The sequence below is a fragment of the Xyrauchen texanus genome, chromosome 8 (assembly GCF_025860055.1).
Source record: "Xyrauchen texanus isolate HMW12.3.18 chromosome 8, RBS_HiC_50CHRs, whole genome shotgun sequence".
Lineage (NCBI taxonomy): Eukaryota > Metazoa > Chordata > Actinopteri > Cypriniformes > Catostomidae > Xyrauchen > Xyrauchen texanus.
In genome coordinates, this window is record NC_068283.1 from 32,187,970 (window position 1) to 32,215,741 (window position 27,772).

Genomic DNA, 27,772 nt, shown 5'->3' on the forward strand with positions numbered 1-27,772 from the left:
ACTGCCATTCAATTTAAATTACAGATCTCTAAAATTGAATTATTACTAGTAAGAATTAAAATTAGAGAACTCTCCAACTTAATTTTTAGTAAAAAATCACTTTAAAGATATGTTTAATTGCAGAGCTCTGCAAAAAAAATTTTACTAGTAAGAATGCAATAGTGAAAATTTAATGAGTGAGCTCTGTATTTGCATTCTTACTAGTAGAAATGCAAATAGAGAGCTCTGTAATTGGAATTCTTGCTAGTGAAAAATCCATTATAGAGCTCTCTAATTGGAATTCTTACTAGTAGAAAATATATTGTAGAGCTCTTTAATTGAAATATTACTAATACAAATACAATAAGTAATGCTGGATGCTTTTAAAGCTAAATCGGCTTGCCATAGCAGATGCCCTCTGTGGGGGAAGAGGAGTGTGAGAGAGGAGTATAAAGAGAGAGATGAAAAAGGGTAAGCAGAAAAAAATATGAGCGTTTACAGGGGAAAGTAATCAGTGTGATCCAGGGAAAAATTTAAATTTGTCTTATATTGTAACAGATTTATAAGTCACATTGTGTCTGTTCCAAATGCACTGACTGAATAAGACACAAGAAACACTTTATACATTTAATTAGATTTATTGTACACAGGGTATTTCACATATACATTTTTTACTGTTTTAAAATTATTGTATTACTTCTATTTCTTTCTCCCATGGGAAATATCATATTTGTTGTTGTTTACAATTTGTTTACAATTTAGGAAAACAAAATAATAAAAAACAAATGAAATGTTTAGGAAAGAAGCGCAGAAACAAAATACATACACTTAATGCAGAATAACATCAAATTACGAGGCAGAAAGCCTCTAAAGATATGTAGATGATGAGAGAAAATCTACATATTTCACAGATTACAACATCAACTTTCCCCTCCGTTCTAGAATGGCAGAATCTTTAGAATTCCAGCACTTATACCATGTTAAGTCACCTTGCATTTGGTAAATTTCCTTGTTTATTTGGGATTAGCCTAACAGATATATGTAAACCTTCAATGTGCATAAAAACAGACTCAGTTACAGAAATATTGACAGTGCGTGTGTATATAATGCATGTAAGCTTGTGGAAATGCGTGTATGTTTGAGAGAACAAAAACTTGCTTGTTATCGCTTGTACACTGACCCAGTGATGAGGAAGTGGGTCATTTAAACACACGCACGCACACACACACACACACACACACACACACACACTAACATTGTATGTATACTGTGTATAAGTGCACAAAAGTATTACCAAATAAACATATACAATTCCAAAGGTTTGCTTACACCCATTTACCATTTAAAGCACTGGATAAAACGATAGGAAACACATACATACACTCATATTTCAACAACATTATCATGTCTAATATCAATGTGTCATTTTAAGTGCATTACAGTGATTTTGGCAGGAAGCCTAAAATACTGAACATATAATTCACAGAGCACCACCGTATTCTCAATCTGACTCACATATAACTCAACCCTTCACGCACACTTCAGTTTGTCTGTTTATAATCACATAGAACAATCAATCTGATCAGTTTGGAAACTCACTCACGTGTATTTATTGTGTATTTATTTACTCCAGATTTTATACCTGTAACGCTCAGATTTACTCTTTCTAATTATCTACACCTGTTAAAATCTATATTTCCCATTATGTGAGCTCTCTTTCTCCCTCTACATCGTATAGATAACTATTCCTTCCGACTGGCTGAACATATTCTTCTGTTTTATCCCAATCTGATACCCATCCTGCCCCACCGCCAGCTCCGCCTCCATTCAGACCACTAGTTTGCGGATTGTTGATAGCACCATACTGTCCACCAGTCCTGTACAACTCTTCTGTTTCATTGGCAAGTTCGTCTTCTCCAAGAATGCCACACTTTTCCTCACTGGTGTCCTCAGCATCTGCCCATGGCTGCTTCTCACCTGATGCAAAGATGCCTGGGAAATGCAAATATAATATTAGTATGAGTAACTGTAGAAGAGAAATGACAACAGTAATTTAGAATATTCATTATTTGTGACCTAAAGGGAGATTATATGCCACGGCTTGTGCATGTCTTGTTTACATTATTTTCAAACAGGCCATAGATGTGTAAAGTACATTAGCGATGTAATGAAAATGGCATATACTTTAGCTTTATATTGCATACCATAAAAGATTACACCCCCATAATGTACCAGTGCTGCAATGAGGAAAATATATTGCCATTCTTCACGTGTCTGTAAGGAAAAGGAAACAAACAACAGATAAATCAGTTAATAAGGGAAAAAATAACAATTTCAACAGCACAATTCAATTCTTTGGCAAATGAAGGTGTGAGTAAAAGTGTGATATTATTATCCTGTACCTTATGTTTGGTTATGGCTCCAACTATAAGAGGACAGACCATTCCTGACAAAGTTCCCACTCCATTGGAGATTCCCATCAGGATACTGGCATAACGTGGAGCTATGTCAAGATGATTCACATTAAACCCTGGGAGGGAAAGAAAGTGAGAGAAATTTGGATATGCAGACATACTGTATTTGTCATAAATGTACTTCAACCAGCATCTAAAACATATTGGGAGGGTTGTGCAGCATTCAGAATTGAGAATGTCTTTTAAAATCCATTTACATTTCTGAGTTTAGATTGAAAGAGGCAGAATTAAAATGGAATTTAATTCAAGGAAATTCATAAAACTCCTGTAAGTGTAGTTTTTGTGTAAATTACCCATAAATGTAATCATACTCACAGCATATGGTTATATTAATAATTAATGTTGGAATTGAAATGCATTCAATAGAAACGTGTGGATAATTTACAGCTACTTCATTTGATTTTCATTTTATAAACCATGGTGGAACAACACTTTTCTCCAGCTTACATTGACTCCAAAATCATCAAAAGGATGCCAACAATATGAAGCATACTAATCTAACAAGATTGAAACCTTAAACCTACCACCTAAGAAGATAACAGTTGTTTCCCATTTTGTTTGTTTCTTTTAATTCCAATTCAGTAAATTCATCTTCCTTTAATTCCAGTCCTGTGAGTTGTGACCAATTCAATTTAAATTTCTACTCATGAATGAAAGCCAATTCTTAAAATAGAAATGTATCTCAACCCTGCACATGGCTTACATCACTCACTCATGAGTGTAATCTGATTACAAAGTAATTGATGTAATCGAATTTTTTTTAGCAAAAAACAAACAAACAAAGAGTTAGTGAAATGCATTATAATTTAAATTCTTTTAATCAGATTACAGTTACTGACTTTTATTAGTTTTTAGGTACATTACTGTCACGGTGTAGCTCTCTCGCCTCATCACTACAAAATGTGACAGAAGAACTGACCCAATAGGGATCTAGCGGCTGTCAGAATTACTCTCCTTACGCAAGGTTGAGGATCACGGCTGTGAGTTTCTTGAACTGACTAACTTGGTGCACTATGATGACCACTCTCTGGTGGTTTTCTTCAGGGTTAGTCTTCATAGTGCACTAAGGGCATGGATGCCTCCTGCGGATCCTCACTGGACATTGTGTGACTACGTGGAGGTGGCTCTGAAACTTTGTGGATCCCCTTTCACTGTGGTAAGGAGGATGAGTACATTGAATCACCTCCCACAGTAAACGCCCCTCAGCCTTCCACGGCTGTCCCAGAGCCAGCTCTCGCTGAGCTAAAAGACATGGAGTTGATTCCCGCCCGTGTGCCCACACTGTCTACTCTTCCTCCACCGCTGTTTCCGTCCAGCATCATGGACTCGCTGGTTCTGTCCAGCACCCTAGCCCTTCCTCCACTGCTGGTTCAGTCCAGCACGATTGCACCTTCTCCTCTGTTGCCTCCACCCAGGACATTAGCTCCTCCTCCTCCTCCTTCCGATTAGCTGGTTCCCCCCAAGTCACTGGCTTGACCATCGCCCCCGGTGACTTCCCAGACAAGGGGATCTGTTGACCCTCCTACTCAGCCTTGGCCCTCCGAGCCCTGGACTCATCATCAACTCGGCTCTACGTCCCCTCGTCTCCACTTTACGTGGTAAAGTGATCTGGTTACAGTTTATAGAAGTAATTTGTTATTTGTAGTGGATTACTATTTTTGAGTAACTTGTCCAACACTGCTCATAACACACCACATGTTCCTAGAACTGTCATGTTGCATTCTGGTTTCTAACTGTTTTCAGTGCTGTATATTCCTTATTTCAAAATCTCGACTATCCTACCTACATGAATGGGAAAGACTGAAATATCCAAAACGGTTGGTCAAGATTATGAAAGAACATATTTCAAATCAGCAGTTAATTCTGACAACAGTGGTATCATGATAAATTGTGCTTCTTTAGCTCAGATCGTGGTTCAGCTAATGGGCATGGGTATTCTCGATTTGATTGACAGGCAATATCTGTATCTAAAAGGTGAGTGTCTCTTTTATCTGTAAGATGGCACTTTCTTTCATAACACTGTTACTGACCTGAAATTGCAAATCCACTGAAGCCAACAGCCAGTACTAGGAAAGATATGGCCACTGCTTTGGTATGTGAGAAACCAACAACCAAGAGTAGAGTGGCCTCCATTCCAAACCCTAAAACAAACAACACACACATTATAGTCTCTTTGATATAATAGTAGCTTTGTGATAGAAGTTAAAAGATAAAAGAGAGCATTTGGGGTCTACAGTGGGTCATGGTGTACCTGTTCCTGCTCTGTGGAGTGACATTCATTTCCTGGATGCTGTGATGCATCTGTCTCTTTGTAGGGTGTGTTTGTATGTTGTATGTGTGGATGCTTGTAAGAGAGTGAGTGTGTCATGCATTGATGCATCAGTGATAATTGCCTCAGCTGCCATTGCAGGACCAGACAGAGCACAAATAGGCAGATATTCTGACATGCATCACACACAAATACACAGTTTCTGACACTGCGTACCCTTTGTTGTTCAAAACCCACATTGCTTTTACTCAAACATTCTGTTTAGGGGCTGTTCCAAGTATTAAACTTGCAGAAATTACTGTAACTCAGTCAAAACTGCTTACTGTACATACTCCAATCAAACAGTGTTTTACAGATTATTTTTTTTAAGCAAACTTTCATACTTTTTAAGAACTTTAGGATTAAAGTTGAAAACCTCCCATTCTTCTACATTGATAGAATGTTCATAATTCAAAATGAGAATAAAAAAAACAGACATTGATATCATTATCAAATTATTTGCATACTGGATAATGACTGACCTTTAATCTCTGATGCTACCTGAAACTTTAACACTATTCTTTTGCTGCCTGAAAAACTAGTGGATATCTCACAGTCTGTCTGTTTGTCTTTCTGTCTGTCTCCATCCATCCATTTATATCTTACCTCCACAGTTCATGAGTTTGCGGACATTTGTTGTGGTCATTAACTTGTGGGATCTCAGGTAGTCAGCAAGTTGCCCTCCAATTGGCACAACGATGGTCATCACTAAATGTGGAAGGGCAGACACCATCCCCACCTGAAGCACAGAGAATAAGAGAGAAAAATGTAAGAACAAAATTAAGAGAGTGGCTAATGGATAAATACTTAATCGAGCTGCAAATTACTGCAATATATCTGTGCTTCTCCCTTTTCTGGGACATGAAAGGTATAAATGGATGGATTAGTTCGGAGCAGGGGGAGGGTGGTATTAATATCAGTGATGACTGTGTGTTTGTATGTGGTCACCTTGCTGATTTCAAAGCCAAACACCTCTTCGAAGTATGCAGGCTGGCTGATGAGGAGCAGGTAGAACGTCCAGCTTCTGCAGAAGTTAGCCACAATGATGGCATACACTGGCATGGAGGTAAAGAAATGCCGCCAGGGAGTCTTAAATTTCTGCAGAGCAGAGTAAAACCAGAGGTTGAATATATCTAGCACACCGCAGAACACAGCAGTTAAGAGTTAGAGAAAAGGGGCTGTGTGGAGGAGTGAATAAGAACAGAGAAATAAAATGTGTATGTCATTGACTGTGTACGTGTATAGGTTGGCCATCCCAGCGAAGGCCACATTTTTGAACATGTCCACTCTAATATAGTGTGTTTTTCTTTAAATATGCTAATATTAATATGTTTCTGTGAGGTGTTTGGTTTAGGGGTAGGGTCATAGGTGAATTAGCATCGCAGCCCATTAACCTTGAAAACAAATGTTTATACTATATATGCTCAAATATGTGGCCCCCAGAGTTTACAAGGCCTTATTAGTGACTATGAGGTCCCTCTGCCCTCTTATAGGACCCTTTTGCCTTCCTTTTTGTTTCAAATAAAATTTTTGGAGCAACTCTTTAACCTTATAATGCCGCATATATCATATTTGAAGCACGACTGTCTAAAGCTTCTACATCAACATCACAATGTGTATGAGATGTCTACTGTCTCCTGGTTCCTATCTTCTGGAAGTTGAAGACCTTGTCATTTAATTTCCAAAATAGATAACTTTATGCTTTGATGCACTCAATTTGTTTTAGGTGAAATCTTTGCTGATTTAAAAAAAGTCAAATTAACATTAACGTTTACATTGTAACTGATATTTTAGAGTGAGTATTTATTGAATTCAAGCAATATGTGCTTAAAATTTCATTATTTTATGGAAAAATAAGGTTAAACAGATTTATAAATAAATAATTTTCTGACTATATACATATGCTAGGCATTATATGGTTAAGAACTTTATACTTTGCATAAAAGTGCTATCAAACAAAAAAGATAGATAGATGGATAGATGGATAGATAGATATATTGATTTATTGATTGATCGATTGATTGATTGATTTTTGGACACTTTGAAAAGGCTTAAATGATGACTTCGCAGGGCTTTTAGATGGAAGAAAAATAATGGTAGCCAAGCTGTAGGGTCGTTCCAAAGAGAATTTACCCAAAAATTACCAAATGACCACTGTTTCATTGAGCTCTCACAGTAGAGGGTAAAGTATTTGAAGGAAATAGGGTGTGGGGATGATCTCTTCTGAATGGAATGCACCCCATCATTCAGATGAGTTGAAAAGATATAGCAGCGCAAGCCAGAACTGCCTGAACTCTTTGCTGAATTTCAACAAACTCTTGCATAGATACTGTAGGAGCCTACTGTATTTGTTAAATTGAAAAGTGTTTGATGAAGTTAAAATATTTGATCATTTATTATGGCCCCTTTAAATATATGCATTTTATGCATAATTTGTACAACTGACATTGAGTTTACATTATGTATAACAAAAGTTAAAATGGTACTGTCTCTTTAAGAACAGTGGCTGTTTCGCAAACATGTTTCAGTTGAGTGGATTCTTTACCACATCCATGCTGTGTGTTTGAATTAATCTGACTGTCAATAACAAAACAGTTATTAAGAAATATTAAATCAATGAAAACAGATTGCGTAGAACTAAACTTTAAAGGATAATTGGACCGGGGGCCCTAAAAGAAAATTTGCCCCGGGGACCTTATTAGTCATAATCCGCCCCTGGTAGGGTAAGGATATAGAAAATATAATTACCCCCATACTGTATAAACACCACTGCATCTATGAGATGTCCTCACTAATATAGTAAAACAAGCATGTGTGTGTGTCTGTGTATACCTGCAGGGGGTTGACCAGGCCGGCGGATTCTCCGATGGCTTCTTCAATGTATTTCCTTTCCTCTGGTGAGATGGTTGGGTGAGCAGCTGGACTTTCATAGGACACTAAAATCCAGAAGATATACCAGAATATCCCAACACTACCTGTGCGACAAGGAGACCAGGAGAAGATGAGTGAGACCGAGATATTTATTAAGAAAGGGAGACATAGTTTAAGAGACATACAGCAGAAGAAATTGAAGGATAGTATAAAAATTATATAAGTCAATGGTGTTTGTAGCTTACCGTACACATAAAACACTGAGGACCAGCCATTGTATTGGACCAAGACTCCAGCCAGAGGCATTGCAACAACAGCACCGGCATATGAACCTGTAAAATACATACATTAATACAGTGAATACTTTCTTGTTATGCTGCCACTTATTAGTATTATTCAAATATTTCAATTAATATTCCAGCTGGACTGAAACAGTAAATCACAAAACCTATATTGTATTGATTGTTTATCTCACCACAGAACGCTGTTGTAGCTAATCTACTTCTTTCAAGGGGTGGCGCCCATTTGGCCCAAATCCCATGGCATGCAGGATATGACACGCCCTTTCAGCAGAGAAATAATAGGAAATAAATTGTCATGACATGGTGCTATGCATTTATAATACTGTTGAATACATACTGTAAATATTTCAGACTATAGCCTGTACCTTGATACAAGCAAATCCACATACGCACACAGATGGCATACCTCCACAAGCCCCTGGCATATCCTAACCATGATAACACACCCGTAGTGAACTCTTGCTGCTGCTGGGATCAGCATATTCAGGGTCGACGTGGCCACGATGGCAAAGCCAAACACCCTGAGACCAAACAGACAAGTAACACAGTCAACACACTCAACTGTGGTCTAATTGAAATTTCATACTAACTGGTCATCATAAGTATTAAGTTAGATTAGAGATTCAAGATTAAAAATGTCATTGTGTATGTGCACAAATGCAATACATGGTATAAATCATATTAATTTTGCTGTCAGAGAAGTCAACATCATTTACATCTGACTCCTCCCACTCACAGCCCTGAGTTCATTTATCTTTAAATCTCGTAAAAGTGCCTAAACATGCCAATTCACTTATGGCGCTACCTGTTGGCAGCAAATTTCTGACAGATGAATCCACCAGGGATTTGCGTGACGATGTAACCCCAAAAGAATGAGCCGTGGATCATCCCCACTGTCTCTGGGTCCCATGTAAACTGAGCAGCCTGACAGGAAAAAGACAGAGTCAAACTGCTCTCCTCCTTAAACACAATAGCATCCTATGCAAAAGGCTGAGTATCTTTAACCAAAGTGCATTGCTTGCATATTAGGAAATGTATACACATCATTCTTCAATGTCATCAAATAACTTGAATCATCCCTTTTTCTGTCTTATGTAACATTTGCAAAAAATATCATCCAATAAAAAATAAATAAATAAATGAAAACTGAAGCACTATTTCCCTGGCTGGTTTATTTTGGTTTATCCCTGTGTGTGGGGGCTTTGCTGGGCCAAGCCTCCGCACTTCCTGCTGAAATACTATAGGGAATTAAGCAAAGCCAACCCCCTCTCACAGGTCACACTGGGTCAAAACACATAACTTACTGACTAATGACCTTAAAACATTTTCACAGTCATGTATATATTTATTCCTTCTTTTTTTATTTATTTTCTCATTAATTGTTGACCTTATAGTTTTATTGTGAAAGCATAAATTATAAAAATCTTTTCTATTATTTTAAAAACTAGAAATTTAAAGGAATATTCACCTAAAATTCTCTCATTATTGACTTACCTTGATGCCAACCCAGATGTGTATGACTTTCTTTCTTCAGCAGAACACAAATTAAGATTTTTACAAAATTGTTGAAGCTCTGTAGGTCCTTATAATGTAAGTTAACTTGTCCCACCATCTTCTGGCTATTTGACGGTCCAAAATTCATACAGTATTTAGGCAGCATAAAAGTAATCTACACGAATCCAGTCGATCAATGAATGTCTTCTGAAGCAAATTGATAGGTTGGTGTAAGAAACAAATTAATAATTAAAACTTTATCAACTTTAAAAAAATCGCTTCCTGCCAGCAGTTGACTCATCAGTGACGTAAGCACAATGGCGCGTTCACGCGAGAACTCGTATGCACGCGCTTTGTGCACAACAGAGTAACGAACATCAAGCGAGAGTTAGTTCATTTCAAACAGAAACACAGCGCTGGCTGGAAGCAACTGTCACATCATGTCATTATGTTTCCCCCCCAAGGAACCTTAGTTTGAAAGTTATTTTGTTTCCCTCCATTGTCTCTGTCTTCAGTTCCTTGCCCTAATTGTATCACAGGTGTTCCTCATCATCTTGTTATCCCTTATGTATATATGCCCTCTTGTTCCTGGTTCCTTGGTTGGTCCTTGTTGGTATGTTTGTATGTAGTGCTTTGATAGCCAGCATTCTGCTGTTATGTTTGTGTTACCTTCTTCAAAATTTCCTTCATAGTTGTATTTTCTGCTGTTTGTTTATGATTAAAAGTTCTGCATTTGGATCCTCACTCTCTCGCCTCTTCCCTACACAACCCTTGCAGAAGAACTGACCAGCAAAATGGATCCAGCAGAACTTACTGAGCACCTTTCCCAAGGGTCCACTTCTTCAGCTGAGCTGCCTCAAATTCTGGAGTCTAGCCACCTAATTGAACTGGTATGAGAGATCCCTCAGAACTATGTTCTGGTTGGGACTCAATGGCCAGGTGAGGAAACCGGTCCCTTTGGACAATGATCATCTGTCTCTTCAAGATATTCTCTCAGAAATCATTAGGGCAGACCTTCTGCTCTCAGCTCCGGTGGTCTGGGAGACACCCTCGACAGAGGCTGTCCCCTTGCCGCTGTCTGGATTCACGGGCACAGAGGCCGTTCCCCTGCTACGGCTAGAGCCCATGCCTGCCGCAGTCGACGATACCATGCACACGCCTGCCGCGGTCGACGAGACCGTGCACATGCCTGCCGCAGACCACAAGCCAGCGCCCACATCTGCCTCGGTCCATGAGCCAGTCCTTGAAGCCTCTGCCATCCCAGAGCTAGCGTTTGAAGCTTTGTCCATCCCAGAGCTAGCGTATGAGTTCCAGGCCACCTTGACCCCTGAACCCCTAGAGCCTTCTGTGGCACCACCCCCTGAACTTTCTGCTACTCCTCCTGTGGCTCCGCCTCCTGAGACTCAATTCCCTGAGCCTACTGAGGCTCCACCTGCTTCCCCTCAAGCGACTCCTCCCGCTGTGGTTCCGTCTAGTGATTCCGTCTCCTACGGATCCGCCTCCTGAGACTCCATTCCCTGAGCCTACTGCAGCTCTGCCCGCTCTGCCTCCTGAGCCTCCATCCCTGGTAGCTCCACCCCCGTGTCTCCAACCCCTACAGCTCTGTCCAGAGTCTACACCTTTTGTGATTCCAGCGGTCCAGCCCCCTGAGATTCCAACATGCCACTCTGCCTTGTCAAACCCTGTTCCACAGCCCAGGCCTTCTCCCAGATCTCCGGACCATGCTTCCTTTCTGGAACTGTCACCCAAACCACCAGGCCCCACTCTCTTCCTGGAGCCACTTCCCTGGCTACTGGCTCCACTCTGGACTATTGTCATTTTCCTTTTTAGGGCTTCAGGAGCTGCCCTTTAAGGAGGGGGGGTTCTGTCATGTCATTTTATCCCACCCACCCAAGGACCCTTAGTTTGAAAGGGCCTATATTTCCCTGCATTGTCTCTGTCTTCATTTCCTTGCCCTAATTGTATTGCAGTTATTCCTCATCGTGTGTGTGTGTGTGTGTGTGTGTGTGTGTGTGCTCTTGTTCCTGGTTCCTTGGTTGGTATGTAGTATTTTGATAGCCAGCATACTGCTGTTTGTGTTACCTTCATAAGATTGTGTTTGGATCCTCATTCTCTCACCTCTTCGCTACACAACCGTGACAGTAACGATTTAAAGTTAATACATTTTTAATTATCGATTTGCTTCAGAAGACATTAAATGATTGATTGATTGGAGTCGTGTGGATTACTTTTATGCTTCTTAAATACTGCATGCATTTTGGACCATCAAATAGCCAGCAGCCTGATAGCACCCGTTTACTTGCATAAGGACATACAGAGCTTCAACATTTTTGTTTTGATAGACAGTCATACACATCTGGGATGACATCAGGGTAAGTGAATAATGAGAGAATTTTCATTTTTGGGGGAACTATCCCTTCAAGCTAATTCCCAGACCACACAATGTCAAACTGGAAAATGGGCTAAATAGGTAGATGTATCTTCTATTGTTTTCTAGTCTACATATCCATGCTACTCTGTTTAAAATATATATATATATATATATTAGGAACACCATACTAATACTGTGTTTGACCCCCTTTCGCCTTCAGAACTGCCTTAATTCTACGTGGCATTGATTCAACAAGGTGCTGAAAGCATTCTTTAGAAATGTTGGCCCATATTGATAGGATAGCATCTTGCAGTTGATGGAGATTTGTGGGATGCACATCCAGGGCACGAAGCTCCCGTTCCACCACATCCCAAAGATGCTCTATTGGGTTGAGATCTGGTGACTGTGGGGGCCAGTTTAGTACAGTGAACTCATTGTCATGTTCAAGAAACCAATTTGAAATGATTCGAGCTTTGTGACATGGTGCATTATCCTGCTGGAAGTAGCCATCAGAGGATGGGTACATGGTGGCCATAAAGGGATGGACATGGTCAGAAACAATGCTCAGGTAGGCCGTGGCATTTAAACAATGCCCAATTGGCACTAAGGGGCCTAAAGTGTGCCAAGAAAACATCCCCCACACCATTACACCACCACCACCACCAGCCTGCACAGTGGTAACAAGGCATGATGGATCCATGTTCTCATTCTGTTTACGCCAAATTCTGACTCTACCATCTGAATGTCTCAACAGAAATCGAGACTCATCAGACCAGGCAACATTTTTCCAGTCTTCAACTGTCCAATTTTGGTGAGCTCTTGCAAATTGTAGCCTCTTTTTCCTATTTGTAGTGGAGATGAGTGGTACCCGGTGGGGTCTTCTGCTGTTGTAGCCCATCCGCCTCAAGGTTGTGCGTGTTGTGGCTTCACAAATGCTTTGCTGCATACCTCGGTTGTACCGAGTGGTTATTTCAGGCAAAGTTGCTCCTCTGACCTCTAGCATCAACAAGGCATTTTCACCCACAGGACTGCCGCATACTGGATGTTTTTCCCTTTTCACACCATTCTTTGTAAACCCTAGAAATGGTTGTGCGTGAAAATCCCAGTAACTGAGCAGATTGTGAAATACTCAGACCGGCCCGTCTGGCACCAACAACCATGCCACGCTCAAAATTGCTTAAATCACCTTTCTTTCCCATTCTGACATTCAGTTTGGAGTTCAGGAGATTGTCTTGACCAGGACCACACCCCTAAATGCATTGAAGCAACTGCCATGTGATTTGGTGATTAGATAATTGCATTAATGAGAAATTGAACAGGTGTTCCTAATAATCCTTTAGGTGAGCGTATATATGTGTGTATATATATGTATATGTTGATTTATATTTAGTGCTTTTTGCATTAACTCATTTAATTAGACTTCATTGGGAAATTTTATCTCACTAATTATAAGTAGTCTGGACTGATTGAACTTTGTTGTGAAAACTTCTGATTACCTAGCTGGACTTGTTATTGAAGTTTTAGTGAGGAGGCACATATGTCAACACTTGAGACACCAACCTTTATAATGGTGACTCAACAAACATTATTAAAACTGAAGAAGTCCCTCCCCCAACTCTCACCATTGGTCGAGTCAATGATTTTGTCTCTCATGAGACTAGTCACACAAAACAAACACAGGCATTTACATAGCACCATAGAGACTCTTAAGAAAGCATTTTCTAAGAAAAATGAACCTATGAAAAGCTTACTTATAGTTTTCTCTGCAAATTAAGCAGGGATAGGAGACCAGATTTAACACCAAAAAAGTTACATACTTAAGCTTTAAGTACAGAATCACAACTTTACATGTTAAGTTGGCTAGAAAATGTAGTTGTCAACTCAAAAAATCATCTACAGAAGATTCAACTAAGTCAAAATATTTTTTACAGTGAATCACACAATCACAAGTAAAATATGCCTTACAAAAAGTACTCTATCAATAAGTAAATACTTTAAGTTCAATTCATACTTATACTGACCACTATTACTGGTTTCTTTCCATAATAAATGGTGTGGTCATTGACCATGCTAACAATGGCCACGCCCAGGTTACAGCGGATGCCGAAGGAGATGCAGAAGCCCAGTCCTGACAGGATGGCGATGATGTAACGACGTGGCAACCCGAAACATGTGCAGTCGACGATGGGAAGCTCCTTCTCCTCTACCACCTCAGGTTGACCCTCCGCCGACAACTCGATCGTCTCGCCATTCTGCTGTCGCTTCTCAAGGATTCTAGAGGAATATTCAAATAGTGTAAGGCCAATATAAGTTACTTGAAATGGAAACTTTCAAGTAATTGAAAAATGCTGGCCACGTTGTGTTAAATCATATGAATATATTACAGTTTGAAGATCATCAACTGTGACAACAGCAACAGCATGGCGTAATAGAAAATTGTTTGATCGTTCGCTGGCAAATCATTTTAAATAATTAGCTATTATGCTGCTTCTGATGCTTAGTGATGATACTTTAAGAAGGTCAGAAGCTCAAAAATGAAAATCTGACCCCAAGAAATGTACTTTGAGATTGTGAAAACGTAGACAAATAAATACAGTTTTCGTCTTTTTATATGTTTATAATCTTATATATCAAAATATATCATATATATTTTGATATAATATAACTGTCTTCAGCCAGTTGCTGTTAAAACCCTTAATTAAAATACCCTTGCAATTATAAGTCTCAAGACTCTTTAGGCATTTGGGGTTGATTGTGAAGTCACATAAATTAGGGAACCCTCATTGTTAAAAAAAACTACATCACATATACGCCTGAAAGCAGGTGGGACATGGAGGGAGGAAACAGAGGGAGAGAGGACATGGAACAAGAATGAGGTGTCTCACTGGATAGCATAACATAGAATTCCAGCAGAGACCTAAAGAGAGACCATCTGCGTATGCAACCTGCCTGCTACGCATACAGCCAATAAACACACACATACTGTACATACTAACACACAAGGGGATACTTATATCCACTTATGCACACAAGCTTTTTGTGAGCATATCATTTTAATGTGAAGCTAAAATCAGTTTTTGAGTAGTTGACAAAAACCTTTTTGTTTAACGTCATAATTTTATTTAAAAATGCAATGAATTATTAATGTAAAGTTTATATTTCAGATGTGACTGGTCACCACTGTTTACCATTTTAATTCATTTTAGAGTAAATTTAAGAAAATAATAACTCATATACCATACCTGGTATGGGGGGTCTAAAAAACTACATGTTAATAATAAAAGATTGTTAGGTGTTTAAAGGAGGTTTAGACAAAGTACAGCATGTCACACACAATATAACAAATATGACATGTGATATAAACTATCCAAATGCTGACCACTACATGTATTTACCATTCAGACACACAGTGAGACTATTTACTGTTAATAACTTTAACTTATTTTTAGAAAGTATAGTGGAAAATAAAGAACAACTATCACAATATATGTCTTAATCTCTGTCTCTCGCCCTCTCTCTCTCTCTCTCTCTCTCTCTCTCTCTCTCTCTTTCTTGCTCTCTCTCATTCCCTCACAATTCCTACAAAGCAGATCCCTTTATAATCCCTTCAGCCTCAAACAAAATAATTATGAAGAGACAAGTGAAGGAAAATGGACTGACGTGTTTGTGTGTGTGTGTGTGTGTGTGTGTGTGTGTGTGTGTGTGTGTGTGTGTGTGTGCGTGTATTTATCACTTTGTGGGGACTAAATGTCCCCATAAGGATAGTAAAACCCAAAATTTTTGACCTTGTGGGGACATTTTGTCGGTCCCCATGAGGAAAACTGCTTATAAATCATACTAAATGATGTTTTTTTTAAATGTAAAAATGCAGAAAGTTTTCTGTGAGGTTTAGGTTTAGGGGTAGGGTTGGGTTTAGGGGATAGAATATAAAGTTTGTACAGTATAAAAACCATTATGTCTATGGAAAGTCCCCATAAAACATGGAAACACAACATGTGTGTGTGTGTGTGTGTGTGTGTGTGTGTGTGTGTGTGTGTGTGAGCGTGTATTTATCACTTTGTGGGGACCAAATGTCCCCATAAGGATAGTAAAACCCGAAATTTTTGACCTTGTGGGGACATTTTGTCGGTCCCCATGAGGAAAACAGCTTATAAATCATACTAAATTATGTTTTTTGAAAATGTAAAAATGCAGAATGTTTTCTGTGAGGGTTAGGTTTAGGGGTAGGGTTAGGTTTAGGGGATAGAATATAAAGTTTGTACAGTATAAAAACCATTATGTCTATGGAAAGTCCCCATAAAACATGGAAACACAACATGTGTGTGTGTGTGTGTGTGTGTGTGTGTGTGTGTGTGTGTGTGTGTGTGTGTGTGTGTGTGTGTGTGTGTGTGTGTGTGTGTTTCTATGTAAGAGGAGAATTAATTTTGCAAACCAAAACTTCACACAAAAACAAAGTGTCTAAAGTCAATGTGTTTGAATTATAACTAAAACCTCTCGCACACATGACTCGTCCACTCCTCTCCCCTTCACTTCCCCCTTCGCTCTTTTATCCACCGATTATCTGTACTGCACCCTCAGATTAGGATTACAGAAATTATAGACTTTCAGAGATAAATATGAGCAGGAAAGAAGAGGGTGAGCGAGTAGGATGCAAAGAGAAAAAGGGGAGAAGCATGTTTTATGGTTTGTGGTGCGCGTTCACTCATGAAGAAATGTAATTAAGGTTAAAGCTTGTTAGGGACAGATTGCAGCCAACAGCGGCACATATGCTTCCTACTTATGAGAATGACTGTTGGCAGTAATTAATACTTGTAAAACAATATTTTTTTCTCAGATTCTTGCTTTCTCTTTCTGTGCGTGTTATACCACGTGTCCATTGGACATCAACAAAATATCCAGGATTACAGATCATGTACTGCTGCATCTCGTACTGCGATGAAACAACAGTAAGCTCATCTAGATCACATTCTGTGGTTCATGATGAACCAGCTGACCTGTGTATGTGTGTGTGCGTGTGTGTGTTTGTGCTTGCGTGTGTGTGTGTGTGTGTGTGTGTGTGTGTGTGTGTGTGTGTGTGTGTGTGTGTGTGTGTGTGTGTGTGTCTAGATCATCTAATACCAGGCAGGTGTACAGCAGTAGGAGGTGGAAAGAGAATCTTGCCAACTACAAAACCTCTATGAGGGAGTACACACTCAAATAAACACACAGAATATACTACACTAAAAATACATATTTTCACAGAAAAAGAATGTAAAAATGCTTCAGTAAAAAAAAGCAAAATTGGTTAATTGATAGTAAACTACCTTGCCATGTATGGTAAAAAATAAAAAAGTAATTTTGCAGTAAAACATTGTAAAATGTTATTGTTATTAAAAAATTATAAAAACAATATATGGTTCTCCTTATATGTAATGGTGAACATTTATTTTATGATTAACAGGACATTAGATGTACATTTTAAGTAAATCATTGTTAAACTTAAGGTGAAAAAATTATAATTGGGTGTTCCTAGGATGTTTTTAATTGAAATATTTGAGTTTCTTATCATTTTGATACCAGTTTATTGCATTATTTAGTGTCCCGTGTGTTACCCTGATGGTGTTTTGTGTTTGTGACACTGCATACTGTTTGTACATATTCATTGTCCATTGCTCCTTGAAGGGCCACTCCTTCAATCATGATGCTTTTTTGGTGGTGAAAGGAATGTTCCAGGTTCAATACAAGTTAAAGGGATATTTCACCCAAAAATGAAAATTCTCTCATCATTTACTCTCCTGCCATCCCAGATGTGTATGACTTTCTTTCTTCTGCTGAACACAAATTAAGATATTTAGAAGAATATTTCAGCTCTGTAGGTCCATGCAAGTGAATGCTGCCCAGACCTTTGTAGCTCCAAAAATCACAAGGAAAAATAAGACTCCAGTGGTTAAATCCATGTCTTCAGAAGCAATATAATAGGTGTGGGTGAGAAACAGATAAAAATGTACATATTCTTTTACTCTAAATTTCCACTTTCACATAAACATGCAGATGTGAAAGTGAAACTTAACAGGCACCACACGTGACTTTCAAATGTAAAGGTGGAGATTTAGATTTAAAAAAAAGGACTTAAATATTGTTCAGTTTCTCACCCACACCTATTATGTCGCGTCTGAAGAAATAGATTTAACCACTGGAGACGCATGGATTACATTTATGTTTCCTGTATGTGATTTTTGGAGCGACAATTCACTTCCATTGTAAGTGTCTCACTGGAACCCAGATTTGTAACTTTTTTTTAAGAAAAGGTGGTACGAGTCTAATTTATTTATTTATTTTGGTAATCAATATTATGATACAAATGTTGTCGATTGAGCTTAAGTTGTATTGAACCTGTAACAGTTTATTTAAAAGTGCCATTAAGATTTTTGTAGTCCCAGTACACTCAAATAATACAATTAAGATTTATGCATTTCAATTTCATAAAATTCCAGCAAACTGAATTGAGTAATCTCCTAAAAATCTTCATTTGTATTCTGCAAAAGAAAGAAAGTCAAACTGTACAGCCAGAGCTGTTTTTTTTAAATAGTAAATTGAACAGAATTTTTTCGCCATGTCTATACACATCAGAAATAGTAAGAGTAATATGTTAGTTTGCCATTCTGAACTCAGCCGATGTCACCAGAATAAAATCCTCAACATCTAAATCATGTTTATTTTATCATTTAATAAAGTATTTTACTATTCTTTATGTCTTGTGTCAAATGCAGTCAGCTTATTGTATTGCCTATAATACAGTTCTTATTGTGACTTTTTGGAAATGGTGGGTAGTAAATGTGTTCAGACGAATTGTGTTGTGGTGCTTGAGTGAGGGCAACCTGAGTTCAAATCCAGCTGGGGATCCCATCACATTCCTGATCCCATCCCCCACTCTTCTCCCTGTCACATGTCCTGTCCCATTTGAGGTCCATAAATAAAATTAAATTAAAAGTTTAATTGTAACTTCACTTTGTACAGATTTTCAAACATGTACAATAAATCTGATTCTGATTTGAGCTAAACCATTATGCACAGGTCCACCATTCTTATGATTCTGATGCAAACCATTGTAACATATTGGAGCATGTTTATAGACACCTGTCATGACATACATAATCTAAAAGTATCTCATCTAATTACCAAGTAAAGGAATTGAATTACAAAGTAAATACTTTGTTATATAGTTACTATTAAGTACAAAGTATTGTCATGCATGTATTACATTTTAAGTTCTTGTAATCAGATTGCAGCTACAGACATTCAATTAAGTTAATTAGTTGTATGTGCATTACTTGAAATATAAACATATATTTCTAAAATAACATTATTACTGTTATATAATATTACAATATTATAACATGAATTATGTTTTTATGTAAGTCTGATTGTCTTTGTGTGGTTTACCCTAATAAGCCATTGTAAGGGAGAAATGTGAGGTTCAAAGTACATTACTTGCATGCAACAATGATCAAGGAGGAAATTATTTTTAATATATTTTTCAATCAAGTAATCCATAAAGTCAGTAATCTGATTATAATTTTTGATAAGTAATTAGTAATTTGCAACAGATTACTTTTTGAGCAATTTACCCAACAATGGTTAAACGCAATGTCAAAATGTCTTTAATGATAGAGGCATGTTTTGCATAAAAGCAGTATGATTTTGTATGTTGAAAATGACTGACACATGAGATTATCTTCTCGTAATCATACATTATTTTCTGTCATAATGAATCTGATATAGTTAACAGTTGCTCAGATGATGGCGTGGTAGCACGCAGTGGCCACTCCGGATCCAAAATGGTGCCATTTTTGCTATTTTTGTCACTTAGCCCGACTTTTACGGCACATGGACATCGGAGTAACCGGTGTTCGTGTCTGCCATCGCCAGACACTGTTAAAATATAAGATTCATGCAACAACCAAGCTGCATGATGATCTGTAGGAGTTGCTACGCAAACTCGGCTTGCTGCGGAGACCAGGCCCCCAGTCCTCGGCGTTGCCTGATGCCGGTGCCCATGGGAGGGGATGTCGTAAGCGGTGTGCGAGGAAGTGAAAGCACGGCAAGAGGATCCATGCTAGGCTAAAAACAAACCCTAGTCTAAAAACCTAGCTCTCCTGTCTATCCTGCTCTAAAATGTTTGCTCCCTGGACAATAAACTGGACTACATCCGACTTCAGCAGACTACACAGCGTGAGCTTAGAGACTGCTGCGTCTAGGTTTTCACTGAGACGTGGCTCAGCGACATAGTTCCAGAAGCCACCATTCGGCTAGATGGGGTCACCTCGTTTCGTGCCGACAAAAAATGTAGCTCTGTGCGGTAAGACTCGGGGTGGTGGCTTGTGTGTTTACATCAACACGGAATGGTGCAATAACTCTATGCTAGTCTGGTGGAGCTTGTGACTGTTAGATGCAGACCTTTTTATTTACCACGGGAATTCACCTCTGTTATTATAACCAGAGTTTACAATCCCCCCCGCGCTAATGATAAGGAAGCGCTCTGTGAACTGTTTGGGGCTATGAGCGAACTGCAGAACGCTCACCCTGACGGACTGTTTATTGTCGCCGGAGATTTCAACCATGCGAATCTCAAGACAGTGCTCCCCAAATTCCATCAGTATGTGGACTTTGCAACGAGAGGGGCGAACACACTTGATTGTGGATGCTTGTTTACACAAACATCCCAGGCGCGTACCAGGCAGAGCCCCGCCCCCACCTCGGATACTCCCATATGGAGACCACATCTCTGTTATACTAATTACAGCATACAGACCGCTCGTCAGATGCACAAAACCACTCCAGAAGCAGGTGAAAACCTGGCCAGCAGGAGCCATATCTGCTCTTCAGGACTGTTTTGAGTGTACTGACTGGCATATGTTCAGGGAGGCTGCAACATATGGCGATTCTACCAACTTGGAGGAATACACAGCATTAGTGACTAGCTACACCAGCAAGTGCATTGATGAGGTCACCTTCTCCAAGACCATCACCACACACTCCAACCAGAAGACGTGGATGACTGCGGAGGTGCGTGCGCTGCCAAGGACCCGAGACTCCGCCTTCAGAGCAGGCGACAAGGCCGCCCTAAGAACAGCGAGGGCCAAACTGTCCCGGGCCATCAAAGAGGCAAAGCGCGCACACGCCCAGAGAATCCACAGACACTTCCAGGACAGCAGCGACACGTGGCGCATGTGGCAGGGCATCCAGGCCATCACCAACTACAGGACAACATCAGTTGCCTGTGACAAAGATGCCTCCCTTCCTGATGTGCTGAATGACTTCTACGCAAGGTTTGAAGCACAGAACAACGTGGTGGCGAGGAAGACCACCCCTCCTCCCAACGACCAGGTGCTCTGTCTTACCACGGCTGATGTGAGGAAAACTCTACGTAGAGTCAACCCACGGAAGGCTGCTGGACCAGACAACATTCCTGCAGAGTGCTCAGAGGATGTGCAGACCAGCTGGCAGATGTTCTTACAGACATCTTAAACATCTCTCTGAGCAGCGCCATCGTTCCAACGTGCTTCAAGGCCACCACCATCGTCCCCATACCAAATAATTCTTCAGTGTCCTGCCTCAACAACTACTGTCCCGTCGCACTCACACCCATCATCATGAAGTGCTTCGAGAGGCTCATTATGAGGCACATTAAGACCCAGCTGCCCCCCTCACTAGACCCACTGTAGTTCGCGTATCGTCCAAACCGTTCAAACAGACGACGCCATCGCCACACACTCCATCTGGCCCTCCCCCACCTAGATTAAAAAGGACTCATACGTTCGAATGCTGATCATAGACTTCAGCTCAGCATTCAACACAATAATTCCTCAGCACCTGATTGGAAAGCTGATCCTGCTGGGCCTGGACACCTCCCTCTGCAACTGGATCCTGGACTTCCTGACTGGGAGACCTCAGTCAGTCTGGATCGAGAACAGTATCTCCACCACCACCACACTGAGCACTGGGGCCCCCCAGGGCTGTGTGCTCAGTCCACTGCTGTTCACTCTGCTGACTCATGACTGTGCATCAATGCACAGCTCAAACAACATCATTAAGTTCGCCGATGACACGACCGTGGTGGGTCTCATCAGGAAGAACGACGAGTCAGCATACAGAGAGGAGGTGCAGCGGCTAACGGACTAGTGTAGAGCCAACAACCTGTCTCTGAATATGGACAAAACAAAAGAGATGGTTGTTGACTTTAGGAGAGCAGAGAGTGAACGCTCTCTGCTGAAAATCAACGGCTCCTCTGTGGAGATCGTCAAGAGCACCAAATTCCTTGGTGTTCACCTGGCGGAGAACCTCACCTAGTCCCTCAACACCAGCTCTATTAACAAAAAAAGCCCAGCAGTGTCTCTACTTTCTTCGAAGGCTGAGGAAAGCACATCTCCCACCCCCCATCCTCACTACATTCTATAGAGGGACTATTGAGAGCATCCTGAGCAGCTGCATCACTGCCTGGTTTGGGACTTGCACTGTTTTGGACCGCAAAGCCCTGCAGAGGATAGTGAGGACAGCTGAGAAGATCATCGGGGTCTCTCTTCCCTCCATCAAAGACATTTACAAAAAACACTGCATCCGCAAAGCAGCCAGCATTGTGGATGACCCCACACACCCCTCACACAAACTCTTCACCCTCCTGCTGTCTGGCAAAAGGTACCGAAGCATTCAGGCCCTCACGGCCAGACTGTGTAACAGCTTCTTTCCCCAAGCCATCAGACTCCTCAATACTCAGAGACTGGACTGACACACACGTGTCCTGAGTTGCACTGTCTCTCACTGTGCCCATTGTTCTGTTAATTTTTTGTAATTTATTGTACTGTCCCGTACTTTTTGCACACGTTTGCACGTGCACTTTATATAGGTATGTTATTTAGTCTGTGTAGTCTCATGTGGTTCTGTGTTTGTCCTATGTTGTTGTTGTTTTATGTAGCACCATGGTCCTAGAAGAACGTTGTCTCATTTCACTGTGTATTGTACTAACTGTATATGGTTGAACGACAGTAAAAACCACTTGACTTGACTTGACTTGATGTATTCGTGTGCAAAGGTGAGATGTACATTAGCTTTCTGCTTTCTTTCATCTCTAACCATCACTATATCTATGTTCTTTTCATCATTTTATCTTTGTAATTCACTTGTCTCCTGTCCTTTAATGTACAGAATGGTGTTTGGCTGCCAAACGTCTGCAGCTTGGTGCCTTTCTGACCTTGATTGATGCGTTTCATGGAAAATTTGTATGATATTGTTGAAAGGTAACAGATTAAACTGATCCACAAATCCCTTTCTCTCTGACCCCCCTCACCTCCACCTCGCAGCACATTTCTTTCTGTTCTACAATAAGTGTTGTCCCATGCTTTTTATGCCAAACTCCTCTCACCCTCCCCTGCCTCTATTGAACAGATTGGGTCTCAGTGGGACTGTGTTACCTGGGGAGATACTTCCCCCCTCCTGACACACTTACAAACCTAACCTTCACATGCTTTTAGATAAGCAGTCTAATTAATAGAAATAGAAGCAACAAATAAGGAAAAAATCTGTGAGCGCAAAATCTGTTGAAGTCGTCACGGGTATCAGATAAATTATCTGACCATTTCTGAGTTACATTTTTAAGGACCTCATCTGATGATTTTTAAGTTTTATCTAAAAAGTTTCACTTGTTTAAGAACTGTCTGGGTCACCAGGCTTTGTAAATGTTCACAATTCTGAATGAACTTAGAATATGTAATGTTACAAAGATACTATATGTACACTCAATAAAAGAACTTTCACTCTTGTCAATTTTACTCAATCATCCCATGTTTATATTACTCATAAAATCATGAAAACAAGGTAACTTAAATTACCCAAGTTGATTCAACTAAAATGTGTCTTGTCAGCTTAACTTAATCCATAAATATTTTTTGTTTGATTGACTGAAACTGGGCAGAGGATTTCTAGTTCCCAGCATGCTTTGCATGGGACTCGGCTGCGGTACCCACATTTTCAAAAAAGAGCAGGTTCCTCAGCCCCCGGGCTCTATTTCCGGTCTCCCCGGCCGTCGTTATCACGACCGCCAGCCACCGGTTTTCTTTGGCAGGTACGGCGCCCTGGAACCGGACCTCCTGCTTCCACGCGCCCAGCCGACGGTCTCCATGGGTCACGAGGATGAAAATGTTCCTCCCCAGTCCCAGGCTGTTCCGGGAGCAGTCACAAGGAGCCAGGTAAGTACTTTGATGTCTCTAGACTCAGCACCCCGGGCTCCACCCCGTCGCGAGGCCTCGCCCACTGGTACGTCCGACGCTGTAGTCCCCTTGGTCCTCTCGCACGGAGATTGGGGCCTTGGCTTGCGTTCCCCAACCCGTTGCGTTAGTTGATCATGACCGTCCGACTTGGCTATGCGATTCAGTTCGCCAGGCGCCTGCCCACGTTCAACAGCATCCGCTCCACCGCGGTGAGAGGCGAGAACACCGCTGCCTTGTGTGCGGAGATCACCTCCCTTCTACGGAAGGGCGCGATTGAGCCTGTCCCTCCAGCTGAGGTGAAGAAGGGTTTTTACAGCCCCTACTTCATCGTACCCCAAAAAGGTGGTGGGGCAGAGCATCTCTTTTCTTGGTATGGAGTTGGACTCGGTGTCAATGAGCACGCGCAGTCAGTGCTGAGCTGCGTTCAGACAGAACACATTGGTCCCACTGAAATCCTTTCAGAGGCTCCTGCTGCATATGGCATCCTCAGCGACGGTCACGCCGCTTGGGTTGATGCATATGAGACCACTTCAGCACTGGCTACAGACCCGTGTCGAGAGAACTGCGTCCTTGTCACACAGGCTTGTTGCTGTTTTCTCAGCCCCTGGTCAGACCTAGCATTCCTACGGGCACGAGTTCCCCTAGGCCAGGTCCCCAGGCATGTCGTGGTTACGACAGATGCCTCCCAATGGGGCTGAGGTGCCGTATGCAATGGGCACTCAGTTGCGGGCCCTTGGACTGTCCCGCGACTGCGTTGGCACATGAACTGCATCGAGTTTCTGGCGGTACTACTTGCCCTGAGGAGGCTATTGATCAGAGGCAAGCACGTGTTGCTCTGGACGGACAACACTGCAACGGTGGCGTATATCAACTGCCAAGGCGTCCTACGCTCTCTCCGTATGTCACAACTCGCCCGCTGTCTCCTCCTTTGGAGTCAGCACCGGCTCAAGTTGCTGCAAGCCACTCATATCCCGGGCCACCTCAACAGCACAGCGGACTCGCTGTCGCGGCAGGTTACGCCCAGGGGAGAGTGGAGGCTCCACCCTCAGGCAGTCCAGCTGATCTGGAGTCGATTCGCCAAAGCACAGGTAGCGAGTTGAGCAAGTTCAAATAAACTTCATCATTCCACCTGAGCATAAGGTACTCCTGCGCTTCATTGCACTGCAAGCGCGTCCCAGGACACACACAAGTTCTGATTCCACGCACTAGTTGATCTCTGATAGTGGGACGTCTTTGACCAAATTTGGGTCTTTATGCATCAGATGACGAAACGTTCCATCTGCTCATACATGACAACAATAATTTTATTACAAAATGTGATGATGTTGATAATAACAAAAAGAATAGTAAAATGTTTAATAAATCGTTTAGAATAATCAAACACATAAATCTGCATGAAAAAGCAAAAATTCCAGATTATTTTTCTTCAATGGAATAAAAAAAGGAAAACTAAATAACTGGTTTCAGCAACTAAAGAAAGTCCTTTTCAGAGAAAAGAAAGGAGGACTGCAGGTGTGAGGTGTATGACTGCTGTAGTTGGCTTGTGAGGCTGAAACAGTAGTAGGAGGAGGAGATGCATTAAATGATTAATCAGCCGCTCACTTTAAAATATTATCAGGGACACCTATAGTCTCCAAGCAGAAATCAAAATCTGCCTAAACCCAAACTTTATCTCAGATATCATTCCACTCTCTTGGGCTTTCCACACTACCCTTAATCCTTATTTAGCATCTTTATTAACCAAGGTTTAAGGCCAATTTTAACCCTGTGTTAAGCAATGTTTTTCACTAATTCTGAAAAGGTTTGAAAGGTTAGAACTGCTTTTAAGGACATGCTGGGTTATAAAGCCCTGCTCCAGAGCAGGATTAGCACTGCAAGGTATCGGAGAGATACAGTGTGAATTACTAACCTAGGGTAAATAGTGTGAAACATTGAACAACTTAGCATTAATCCTAAATTAACAATTTCAAATCTGCACAACAAATCTCTCACCATATTTCTCTCATTGATAATGTCAAGATGTTTAGTAAAAAGTGATAGTTGCGTGCTGTCCATCATTTAATCTTGACCTCACGCACAGAGGATGTAAGTGATTGGTGTAAGGGCTGTGCACTAGAGATGAGGAAGTGATGTGGAGGGGAGCGTAAAGGATTTATGGGGTCCACAGCTGTGAGTGGGTTTGTATGTGCGTGTGTTTCTGATGGGCTATTTCAGAGCTGGATTTACGTGTTTAGTTGCTGCTACCTACAGTATAATCCCATGGAAGTGTTAGATCAATGTGTGCACTGGATTTTAACACCTAAACAAATTTCACCTTAATTTGTGAATGACACTGTGGTGCATCACAGAACAATTTGCAGATTTAATGTGCATCAGCTAATGTTTTATCTCATGCACTAGCATAGAACAGCTAATATTTAATAAATGTAACAGCATTTGTCTTTAGCTTGCTGAATATACAAAAGTTTTGGTGCAATTTCCACTCAAGTGTTTCTGTAAATACTGTAGTTTTAGCAAACAGTTTTTTTTTTTTTGTTTGTTTGTTTGTTTTTTCACCAACAGGAGCTGCATTTATTTGATAAGGGATGTACTTTGACCTTTGAGACAACCTGTGTCAGAATTTGCTCCTAAGACAGCTATCGAATTAACAAGATTTAGCAAGGTATTTCAAATGTTCTTTCCAATGTGTTTATTTGGTCTCCCATTTCTAAATCTGTCGGGACAATTCTTGCTTGTCTGGTCTTAATTGTTTTTAAAATTTTGCAGAATGTTATATACATACAATTGTATTATTTATTAGAATATTTAAATAATTATCATTTTACAGTATAGTTGCTGAAACCAGTTATTTCGTTTTCCTTTTTTTATTACATAGAAGAAAAATAATCTTCTTATTGTTATTATCAACATCATCACATTTTATAATAAAAATTATTGTTGTCATGTATGAGCAGATGGAACGTTTCGTCATCTGACGCATAAAGACCCAAATTTGGTCAAAGACGTCCCACTATCAGAGATCAACTAGTGCGTGGAATCAGAATTGTGTGCGTCCCGGGAGAGAGAGAGAGAGAGAGAGCGCAACTCACGCGTCGGATGTCTGTGACACCGGGTTAGCAGCAAACTAATCTGATCCATCTGGACAATCTTCTCAATCGGGCAGAGTGGGCGCGTTACGTTTGAACAGATTACATAAGAACACCTTTGACTGAGATTCAGTCACGACAAGAGTTTGCACGGGACATCTTAAAGCAAACTACACTGTACACACACACACACACACACACACACACACACACACACACACACACACACACTCATGCACAAACGGAAACACTATTGTGACTACTGGCAATAAGTGAACTTGATATAATGCGCTTCCACCATCAGACTAATCTTTCACCAATTTGTCCAATCACAAACTTTTAAACCTTTAAATTCCAGAACCCAGATGTTCTCTCAACACCACGAGTTTACACAAACAATAACTTTTCAATACCCTATCGCATGCCATATTTACGAGGAAACGGAGAGGTTGCAAATAATTGAAGGAATACTTCTTAAAGTATCGAAAGTGGGATGCTCACCTGTGTATTTTCCCCAAGGTTTTCCCTGCCTGAGCCTTAAAGCGGTCCGGACGGATCTCCATCCTCACGACTTCCAAGTCCGACCGGTGTGCTCCTGTCCCATGCAATCTCTCTCTCTCTCTCTCTCTCTCTCTCTCTCTCTCT

The 27,772-nt window shown here is 40.7% G+C and overlaps 1 protein-coding gene across 2 annotated transcripts; it reads right to left on the minus strand.

Annotated features, from left to right (window-relative positions):
* Nucleotides 1-610: 610 nt before the first annotated feature.
* Nucleotides 611-27,772, minus strand: LOC127647252 (vesicular glutamate transporter 1-like). 2 transcript variants are annotated; one of them, XM_052131390.1, is made up of 13 exons: nt 27,629-27,772; nt 13,821-14,073; nt 8,740-8,858; nt 8,341-8,455; nt 8,108-8,195; nt 7,878-7,964; nt 7,594-7,736; nt 5,710-5,859; nt 5,368-5,500; nt 4,484-4,594; nt 2,382-2,509; nt 2,184-2,253; nt 611-1,971 (listed from the first exon to the last, which is right to left on the minus strand). In XM_052131390.1, the coding sequence occupies exons 1-13, from the start codon at nt 27,688-27,690 to the stop codon at nt 1,682-1,684; spliced, it is 1,749 nt and encodes a 582-aa protein (XP_051987350.1). In that variant the 5' UTR covers nt 27,691-27,772; the 3' UTR covers nt 611-1,681. The 2 variants fall into 2 exon arrangements, with proteins under 2 accessions (XP_051987350.1, XP_051987351.1); XM_052131391.1 differs by lacking the exons at nt 611-1,971; nt 2,184-2,253; nt 2,382-2,509 and adding an exon at nt 2,516-4,061.